At 48.3% G+C, this 10,492-nt stretch overlaps 1 protein-coding gene and 1 pseudogene across 1 annotated transcript; one reads left to right on the forward strand and one right to left on the reverse strand.

Moving 5' to 3' along the window:
* Positions 1-389: 389 nt before the first annotated feature.
* DMBX1 (diencephalon/mesencephalon homeobox 1) lies at positions 390-6,206 on the reverse strand. Its single transcript, XM_007521364.2, has 4 exons — positions 6,055-6,206; positions 2,523-2,718; positions 1,907-2,252; positions 390-1,127 (listed from the first exon to the last, which is right to left on the reverse strand). Exons 1-4 carry the CDS (start codon positions 6,204-6,206, stop codon positions 670-672), a joined length of 1,152 nt encoding a protein of 383 aa, XP_007521426.1. The 3' UTR covers positions 390-669.
* A 2,718-nt stretch (positions 6,207-8,924) lies between these two features.
* LOC103112035 (proteasome subunit beta type-10-like) lies at positions 8,925-9,879 on the forward strand (annotated as a pseudogene).
* The last annotated feature ends 613 nt before the right edge of the window (positions 9,880-10,492 follow it).

The following is a 10,492-nucleotide window of genomic DNA, read 5'->3' on the forward strand; positions in this document are numbered from 1 at the left end:
GACTGAAGCAGAAGGAGAGGCCAGGAGAAGTAAAAACACTAAACTAAAATACCACAACCCCAAACAAAGCTTAGTTAGGAATTGACAACACCAGCAAGCCGACACCAGAAGAAAGCAAAATAAGGAAGCGAGAGGCTAGGGAGAGGGGGGCTAGGAGACAGGATAGATGCAGGGAGAAGGGGGCGAGGTTAGAGAAGCAGGAAAGTGGGGAGAGTGACAGAGAGATGGGGAGCTCCAGGAGGTGTGAAAGCTATAGTTTGGGGCAAGGGGAGAAGTGGAGCCTGGAGCAGGCAGAGCCTGAAAATATAGCTTTATATATTTATATTTATATCTCACATTCCACACATCAACTTACTAGGGGGCAGAAGGGTGGGAGGGGGAGAGGGAAGGAAGGAGGCAACACCGAGGCGGGAATCTAGCCAGTGAGAATATATCTCACTGTCCAGCCTCTGGCCTCCTGCCCATGCAGCCTCCACAGGATCCAAGCAGGGCCATGCAGAGGGCGTGAAGGTGGGGTTCCCCAGGGCTCTGGGAGGGGGGGCCAGGGAGAAGATGCCAAGCCCCAGAATCCCTGGGCTTGTAGAGTGAGCTTGCAAGTCATCTGGGGATAATGTGGGGCTTCAGAAGTGGGGGGCACCCAAGCCCCCTGGCTGGGCCAGAGGCCAGCAGTCAATTAGGCAGTGTATCAAGTCCCAGGGAGGCCGCGTGCTGCTTGGCCCTGAGCCGCAGGTTCTCGATGCTTGTGGTTTTACTGTTCAGGGCAGCAGAGGCAGGTGCCAGGCCAGTAGGGGGTGCAGGCAGCAGTGGGGATCCCCACACTCCCTGGTGGGCAGCAGCAGCTGCAGACAGGGACTGGTAATAGGACTGGCAGTGCAGCGAGCCCAGTGGGGCCATGTTGACACCCAAGTAGGGCACAGCAGCAGCAGCGGCGGCGGCAGCAGCTGCGGGGGCAGGGCCCCCCACTTCGAAGGATGAGTAGTGCACCAGGTTGTTGGTGGCTGCCATGTGCTGACGGAATTGCTCCTGTAGACGGAAGAGGCTCAGTGGAGAGGAGGAGTAGGAGTGGGAGGGGCCCAGGAGGCCACCCCCAGGGGCTGCAGGAGCCAGGGCCAGGCTGCCAGGGGAATCTGTAAGCAGAGAACAGAGGACTCAGGACCAGGCACAGACTGGGCTGCCAAGAAGGGCTCCCTCAGCTTCCCCAGCTCTGGGGGCTGCAGACAGGTACACTGTGGCTGAAATCAGAGTCCTCTGAAGCATCCATCAGGAACCTGAGAAGGAAGGCCCCAGGTTTCCTGGGGGAGTCCAAGGTCCCCACTTCTGACTTCCTGGGAGATGCCTGTACTCTTTTTTGCCTCCAGGGTTATCACTGTACTCTTAAGGCTTTCACCTCTCCCATCCCTGGCTCCCATAACACCCTCATTCTCAGTCCCCCCACAGTCCTAATGTCACAGAACCCTCCCTCCCTGGGCTCAGGGTTTGTGTCTGAGTTATGCCTCATGCCAGAGCTTTTTGTCCCTTCAAAAGTAGCTCACAGTCTCTGTGTGTGGGGAATTCTGGGACAAACATGTTATCATCCACTATGTACTGGGGAAGTCTGTAAACACATCAAACTAATGCCCATAGTGGTTAAGTAACTTTTGCTCTAAGTTCCCTGGGTACTCTCCCCTGTCACACAACCCCTCCTCTGCAGCCTCCTCATTTTCTCAGGAGTCAACACTGGGCACAGGCTCTGTGTGGCCAGATCCTTTCAAATGGTTCAGGTCCCAATGCCATATGCAAAACCTGGTGTTCCCCTACCCCACCCCTGCCCCAATACACACCTGCTCTAAGCCACCTTATATACCCTGGCTGCTTTCCTTGGACTGCCCACAACCCAAAGCCTGCCCACAGCACCCCTGAGCCTCACCTGCCTTGGGGCTGCCCCTCTTGCAGCCCAGCCCCTTGCTCTCAGCCCCAGGGCTCTTCTCAGTCTTGGGATCCTCAGTTCCTGCCCTGGCATCCTCCTCCCGTTCGGGCTGGTCCTCAGGGGCTGACTCACTGGCTGACTGCTCAGACAGGCTCAGGTGAAGCTCAGCAGGAGGGTCACCACTGGCCAGGCTGGAGGGCTGGTCAGTCTCCAGTTGGGCTTCTGGGGTTGGGGCCTCGGTGGTCTTGCCATCCACATGGCAAGCCTCTTTCTGCTTCTGAAGCTGTTCTTTTTGCAGGCTGCGCTGTTTCTTCCGGAACTTGGCCCTGCGGTTCTTGAACCACACCTGGGACAGGGAGAGGTGTGGCAGGAGGTAAGATGCCAAGAAGAAGCAAGGCTGTGAAACAGAGTGCTCCAAGAGGGGATACACAAAATGCCAGGGTCCGCCCCTAGGGAACCCACTCCCTAACCTCCTCCAGAGCCCTTTCCAGAATGGCCTCCTCTCACTGAAGGCTTCCATGGAGCAATCACTGCAGGCAGGGAGGCAGTGCTAGCCCCAGACAATGGGAAGGCAGATTGATGGCTGCAAGGACTAGCCAAGGAACCCGACTCCTACCTGTACCCGGGCCTCAGGCAGGTTGGTGCACATGGCCAGCCTCTCGCGCATTACCACGTCTGGGTAGTGAGTTTTCTGGAAGGTCTTCTCTAGAGCCTCGAGCTGCTGAGCTGTGAAGGCAGTGCGGCTGCGACGCTGTTTGCGGTGCTGGGAGCCATAGCGGGCCTCCAAGATGATGTCTTGAAATGTACAGCCGTTGGAGGGCAAGCAGAGGGGGCCCATTTAATTATGGGAAATAAGCTCTGAAGCTTGCCCTGCTCTGACCCACTGTGCACACACAAGACTCCCAGCAGGGCTGCACGCTGGCCCTCTGCCCTCAGAAGTCACCCTCTGCCTCTGTGTGGCTGGATTTTCAAGCTCATTGACCATGGGGTCTGACTCATCTCCATGCATGACTGTCAGGAATGTAACATTCCTGGGAAGGAGGTTGGTTGTGAGGGTGGTTCCTCATTTGGCTCAGGAGGTAAGTGGGCCTTGTCCTAAACTCCTTAATGTCCCAGGATATGATGTATATAATATTCTGAAACTACAAGCTTCCAGGAATCTAGAAGTCCATATTGCAAAGGTTCTAATATGCTATGACCCTTGGACTCTGGCTACAATCACTAGGTGGCCATGAAAAGGAGACAGACTTCCAGAGGCATGGCCATGGGGTAGTAGCTGCCGTATGTTGCTCCCCTGAACAACTAGCTAAACCAATGAAAAAAATCACCTGAAAACTCATCCAATTACAACCGGGACTTCTTCAGAAATTAAGTGGCCAAGAAAAGCTGGCCCTGCACTGATGCTCATCTGTGGGGTTGAGCTGGGAGAGGAATGACTCTGCAGACAGTCTTCGCTGGCACTAAGCTCTATGTCCTCTGGGGATGGCCTATGAGTCTCTGAGACTCCTGTACTTAGGCCTTCTCAACAGAAAACCTGCTTCTGACAGGGACCTCAGGATAAGGGAATCTTGATGCATCCCCTTTTCACTCTTCTAGGCATTTCCTCAAGGAGAAAAAGATAAATGTCCTAGTACCACATACTTGGGGCAGAGGCAGGGCAGCTAGAGCACTGATTCATAAAAGGTCTCAGGATAGATGTCTGCCCTTGCACTGGAATCTAACTTGACTATCTCTGAAGGGTGGACAGCAACGTCTCTGTCATTGATCTCTATCACCTGAAAGTGCAGATTGTATATGGAAAGCTGTGTCCATCTCTTCACAGGGCTGCCAGAGTCCCCCCACTTCCCCCACACACACACATAACAGGCCTTGGGAGTCATCCACAACCCTCTAAACCAGGAACACAGGCAAATGGTGTCCAGGAAGCCTCAGATTCTGGGCTGATATTTCTTTAATTTAAAGAAAGAAGCTTACAGCGGCAGAACACACAATTTGCCTGTGTGAGGCCCTGCTTTCAATCTTTGGTATAGCACAAAATAACAAAACAGGGCTGGCAAAATAGCTCATTTGGAGAATGCACTTCTGTATTTATTTGTTTTTAAATAACAGCTTTTAAAAAAAAGATTTTATTTATCTTATTAATGAGAAAGATAGGAAGAGAGAGAGAAAGAGCCAGACATCACTCTGGTCCATGTGCTGCCAGGGATTGAACTCAGAACCTCATTCTTGACAGTCTAGTTCCTTAACCACTGCGTCACCTCCCAGATCACTGGAGAATGCACTTCTTTGTCATATTCATAGTACAACCTCTATCTCACGGAAGGAAGGAAGTTTCAGTGCTCTAGTTTCTTTCCTGCTGTCTCTATCTCTGTCTCTCTCTGAAAAAGCTGATCCAGTGGTGAAACCCTTATAACAATAAAAAACAGAGCTCTACTGTTTCTCACTCTCTCAAAAGTATTTTTGTTAAAAATTTATTGATGCAGGAGTCAGGCGGTAGCACAGTGGGTTAAGCGCAGGTGGTGCAAAGTGCAAGGACCAGCTTAAGGATACCGGTTCGAGCCCCCGGCTCCCTATCTGCAGGGGAGTCACTTCACAGGTAGTGAAACAAGTCTGCAGGTGTCTATCTTTCTCTCCCCCTCTCCGTCTTCCCCTCTTCTCTCCATTTCTCTCTGTCCTATCCAACAACAATGACATCAATTACAACAACAATAACTACAACAATAAAAAATGACAAGGACAACAAAAGGGAATAAATAAATAAGTAAATAAAATACATATTAAAAATGTTTTTAAATGTATTGATGCATTAACACAAGAGTGATGGAGAAAAAGAGAGCGTTAGTCTCAAGAGCATTACTCAAAAGAGATGCTGGGGATCGAGCTCAGGAGGCCAAGCTTTCAAATCCAAAACTCTAGCCTCTGAACCACTTCTCAGATCATAAAAATATAAATAAATTAATTGATAATTGGTTAAGAAAATAAAATAAGGAAGAACCCTGAAGCTGTGGCATAGCAAAGTGCTTCATATATATGCAATCCTGTGTTCAATTTTCAGTATTCCAAAACAAAAAAAAAAAAACTAAAAGGAACCTCTACACTGCCTTTGCCATCACACCCTTCCTATGCCCACTGAGAAGCTGTCATAGCAGAGCAGCAATCTGCTGAACCGGGAGTGGAGCGGCCAGGATGCAGCTCTCTCATGGGCACTTAGTTCTTTGGACTTGGGGGCTAATGGCCTCTGAGTACCTACCTGCCACTCTGTTGGGTACTTTCCATATCTCAAATGACTTTCCAGCCACCCTGGGGATTGAGCATCCCCTACTTATAAAGAAGGAAACTGAGGATTACAGAAGTGAGGGAAATGGGCAGACCCTACCTAGACTACATCTGTGACTTCCAAGCTCATACTTTTAGCCATAATGCCACATCTTAGCCCCTGGCCAGATACAACTTCTCTGAGCCTCAGTTCCTTTGCCCACAACAGGGAGATGATAACATCTGTATATCAGGGTTATATGTCTTTTTTTTAAGATTTTATTTATTTATTAATGAGAGATAGGAGAGAGAGAAAGAATCAGACATCACTCTGGCACATGGGCTGCTGGAGATTGAACTCAGGACCTCATGTTTGAGAGTCCAGTGCTTTAGCCACTTTAGCCACTGCACCACCTCCTGGACCACAGGGCTATATGTCTTAATGCAGAGAGAGACAGCCTCCTTCACACTGTGCCTTCCTCAAGCTGGTGTTCAAACAAAGGTGTTACTGCTATTTCTGTGGCTTCTAGTGTTCCAGCCTTCTTCCTCTGCTTCCTTGCTATAACACTCTGGCCTAGTCCCTTACTCTCATGCTGGAGTTTCTTTATCTGTGAGATAGGCTAATGAATCCCTCTTTCAGGTTGCTCTGGCAATTTGAAGGCTTCTGACAGCCCTGTGCTGGAAAACAAGGGGTGCCCAGGATCTTCACACAAAGGTTTTGATTTGATAGCTCTCTGTGTTACTAAGTGACCAGGGTCTTCCTGAGCCAACCCAGGAAACTTTCTCAGTGCTTCCTCCCATCTGCAACTTCTGGAGCCTCCACCCAGACCTCACACCAACCCCCACTCCCTGGAGTCCTGTCCCAGAAGTCCCCATCCCCATGGCCCTTACCAGCCAGGCGCTCGGCCAGTGTAAGCGCGTGCACGGAAGGCCGATAGTCAGGAGCATGCTGGGCCTGCTGAGCTGCCTGCTGGTGCAAATTGTACATGGCACTGAGTGAATTCATGGCGTGCAGAGAGTAGCCGTTCACCCCGTAGTGCTGCATCACGGCATGCGTCTATAGACAGGGAAGAGGGAGAGGGACATGAGACAGAGCTATCACACTCTGCTCTGGGCTCCAGAGACACCATCCCAGCCTAGATCTTGGTTGCCCAACTCAACTCTAAAGAGCTTCTGCTTCCCCACTGGAAAGTGACCTGTCTTGCTCATGGCTGAGTGATGGAGGGCTCCAGCTTTTATTTATTAATCTATCCACCTACTTACTGATTCACTCACCCACTGACAGAGTCTTGTGGATTGTTTAACACTCTGGGCTAGGGAGTCAGACTAACTGGGCTAGAGTCTCTCTGTCTCTCTCTCTCTCTCTCTCTTTCTCTCTCTCTGTATCTCCCTCTCCCCCCCCCCTATTTATTTAGTTGTTTTTTTTTTTACCAGAACACTGTTCAGGTCTGGCTTATGGTGGTGCAGGGGATTAGACCTGGGACTGTAGAGCCTCAGGCTCGAGTCTCTTTGCATAACCATTATGCTATCTACTCCCGTGCTCTCTATTTTTTTAGTGGTTTAATACTGATTTACAAAATTACAAAATAACAGGGGTACAACTCCACACCATTCACACTACCAGAATTCTGGACCCCAATTTCTCCATTGTAAGCTACAGCAGTTTTCCTAAGGTTGCACATATGGGTTAACTATTATTTCTTTTTTTTTAATATTTATTTATTCCCTTTTGTTGCCCTTGTTTTTTTATTGTTGTAATTATTATTGCTCCTGATGTCATTGTTGTTGGATAGGACAGAGAGAAATCAAGAGAGGAGGGGAAGACAGAGAGGGAGAGAGAAAGACAGACACCTGCAGACCTGCCTCACTGCCTGTGAAGCAACTCCCCTGCAGGTGGGGATCCTTATGCTGGTCCTTGCGCTTTGCATGCCAAGTGCGCTTAACCTGTGGCACTACCACCAACTCCCAGGCTAACCATTATTTCTACAACTATCTGTCTATATTTATATATATTTGACCTTTTTAAAAATATTTATTTATTTTTCCCTTTTGTTGCCCTTGTTTTGTTGTTGTAGTTATTACTGTTGTTGTTGGATAGGACAGAGAGAAATGGAGAGAGGAGGGGAAGATAGAGAGGGGGAGAGAAAGACAGACATCTGCAGACCTGCTTCACTGCTTGTGAAGCGACTCCCCTGCAGGTGGGGAGCCGGGGGCTCGAACCGGGATCCTTAGGCCAGTCCTTGCAACTTGCTGTGCTACTGTCCAATCCCCAACCTTTTTTGTTTTTTTAGGTCCCATCTTCTCTTTTATTTCTAAGCCACACATACACCTATTATTACATCCAAATGTAATAATACATTTTATCCTCCTCTCTCCGATTCCTGGTGAAATTGAAGTTCAGAGCCTTCTGGTCATCTTCCTCTATCATTTCTCCCCCACTGGGCAAATGGATCAAAGTTATTTTTAGGGTACAGAAGGTGGGAGGTCTGGCTTATATAATTGCTACTTCACTAGACGTGAGCATTGGCAGGCTGATTTATATCCCAGCCTGCTTCTGTCTTTCCCTAGTGATGGGAAGAGTTCTGAAGCAGTGAGGTTCCAAGACACATGGGTGAGGTCATCTGCCTCTATCTGCTAGAATCTCTACTCCACCACTAGGAGCTCTGCGTCTTTGGACAGTCACTTAACTGCTCTGACAACTCCTCCCTCCCCCTGCCCACCCCTTTCTCTATCTGGGGCTACTAACCATATTTATTTCACTGAGTTGCTATAAGAAGCAAAATAGAAGCCTTGACAATAGGGCCTGCACACACTGTGTGCTCAGAAACATCTGTCATTGTGATGCATCAATCCATTTTCAGCTTTATTCACTCATCTCCTCATTTAATCACCCAGGCACCTGTTTATTTGTACATCCATTGATTCACTCACATACCCATTTATTTATTCACCCAACACCCATCGAGGCCCACCTGAGGCTAAGTTCAGAACTGGACTGGGGACATTGAAGCATTTGATCTGAAGTGACAGAATTAAAGCTCTCATGTACTGTACAGACATGAAGACACTACTTCATTATATTTATTGCCCTTCCCTCTCTCTATTCTCACACATCTCCCAAATCAAGCAGAATAAGAGCAATACACTCCAATTACAAATTAATCTTCTGGGACCTAAACAGAGAGCAGTGAGTGACACGTTGAGTTCACATGGTCGGCCAGAGCCTGTCCTATCCTACATGGCTTCAGACTAATTTTCTGTCAGCCTGATCCTCTGCCAGTGCCTCACAGTCCTCTTCCTCTGAACTTACATACTGTGTCAATCACAAATGTAGAGTGTGGTCTACTATCTCTAGGTTCCCAAAGACACAGATACTTCTTGCTTCTTGGGTGTAGGAAAGAGAAGGGAAATGTTAGTGCAATGGCAGATCCTCTGATAAGAAGGAGAATGTACTGGGAGATAGCTCACCCAGTACAGCACACACTATACCATGCCTAAGGATCCAGGTTCAAACCCAGCCACTAAATGGAAGCATCATGAATGGGGGTAGTATCACAGCAGTGAAGTAGTGCTATGGTATTGATCTCTCTCTCTCTTCCCTCTTTCCAGCCCTCTACCCCCTCCCTCCCTCCCTCCCTGTATCTCAACCTTTATCTCAAAGAAAACAAACAAAAAAACCCTAAAGATTCCGATGGATCCGTGGAACTGTGCAGGTGTAAAACCCCAGAGAACAAACAAACAAAACGTACAAAACTGTGCCCAGATGTCGCAGGCCTGGCCCCTCTGCTGAAATAGACACTGGATACACATAACCAGACAACCACAGCACATGCACTTGCACATACACACACACCATGAACACATAGCCATACCTGTGGGCAAGCAGATGTTTCACACATACACTTATGTAGACCTTCTCAGTAAGACATCTGTAGAAAATGTCATATTCACACACAGACTCAGCAATAATCACAGATCTAATAACATCATTCTTTCAGTCTCATACACATTCTCACAGACATACATTCAGGCAACAGATGCATTAACATGCAAGCATGATACTCACACTTATCCATGGGTTACAAAATCATTCAGTAAATATTTGTAAAATGCCTACCTAGTGACTACCAAAATCCCTTCCTCCATAGAATTTATATCCCAAGGAGGAGAGCTACAAAATAAATAAATTTTTTTCCAGCAAGAAATAAGTGCTCTGAAGGAAAAAAAAAAAAAAAAAAGGACAGAAATAATAATAATAAATAAGGGGGGTAGACTGCTCTGCAAAATGGTACCAGGGTCATGTGGGCACTTTGACGATCATGGGCAACATCGATGTGACAGGACTGCAAGGCTATACAGCACGAACTTCCATAGCTCCTGCAGTTGTTGGCCCTTCACTGCCCTGGGCTCCAGCCAAGATGTGGCCTTAGTGGTGCTGGAGGACCATTTCCAACCAAACCTAACACTGGAGGCTGCCCAGGTGCTACTGGTGGAAGCTGTCACTGCAGGGATCCTAGGTGACCTGGGCTCGGGGGCAGTGTGGATACATGTCTGATTACCCAGACTGGTGCCTGATGCTGCAAACCCTGAGCTCTCCCACAAAGCCCATAGAGAGGTCCAGCTGGTATAGTTTTGTCTCTGGGACCACAGCCGTACTATCTCAGACGCAGACCCTGGAGCTGCGAGAGGAAACTATGCAGGCCATGGAGGTGGAGTGAAGTAGGCTTAGGCTTAGTGTTCATTTTTGCTCTTATTGCTTATTGTGGAATAAAGCCAGAGAATATGAGAGAGAAAGAGAAAGAAGCAGGAACACATAAGCAGGAAATTTTTCTGACATTTGAAGTAGAACATGTGTGGTTCAGGAGGTAAGGATTTCCAGACAGAAGAACAGCAAAGACAAAGGCCCAGGGGCAGAAACATGGATCCAGTGTGTGTGTGTGTGTGTGTGTGTGTGTGTGTGTGTGTGTGTGTGTGTGTGTGTGTGTGTACATGTATCTAGTAAGAAAACCAGGACAACTGGGGCACAGAGAGGAAGTCAGATGGAACTGGAGGAAGAAAGGATGCCAGATCTTCCCAACCTATCATGAGGAGCTTGGATTTTACTCTTAGTGTGAAAGGAAGCTTCTGGAGGGTCATGAATAGGCAGTAACATGATATGATTCATTGTTAAAAGCTCGCTTTGACTGCAGTATAGAGAACACATTGCAGAGAGTTAAAAAAAAAATGCTGAAAGACCAAGCTACAGGAAGGCTAGATTGACCTGACTGGGAGGCCCTTCAGTGGGGCAGTAGGGGCGGAGGTGTTAAGAAAAGGTCAGATTCAGGACATAGT

The sequence above is a fragment of the Erinaceus europaeus genome, chromosome 13 (genome assembly GCF_950295315.1).
Source record: "Erinaceus europaeus chromosome 13, mEriEur2.1, whole genome shotgun sequence".
In the NCBI taxonomy this organism is placed as follows: Eukaryota; Metazoa; Chordata; class Mammalia; order Eulipotyphla; family Erinaceidae; genus Erinaceus; species Erinaceus europaeus.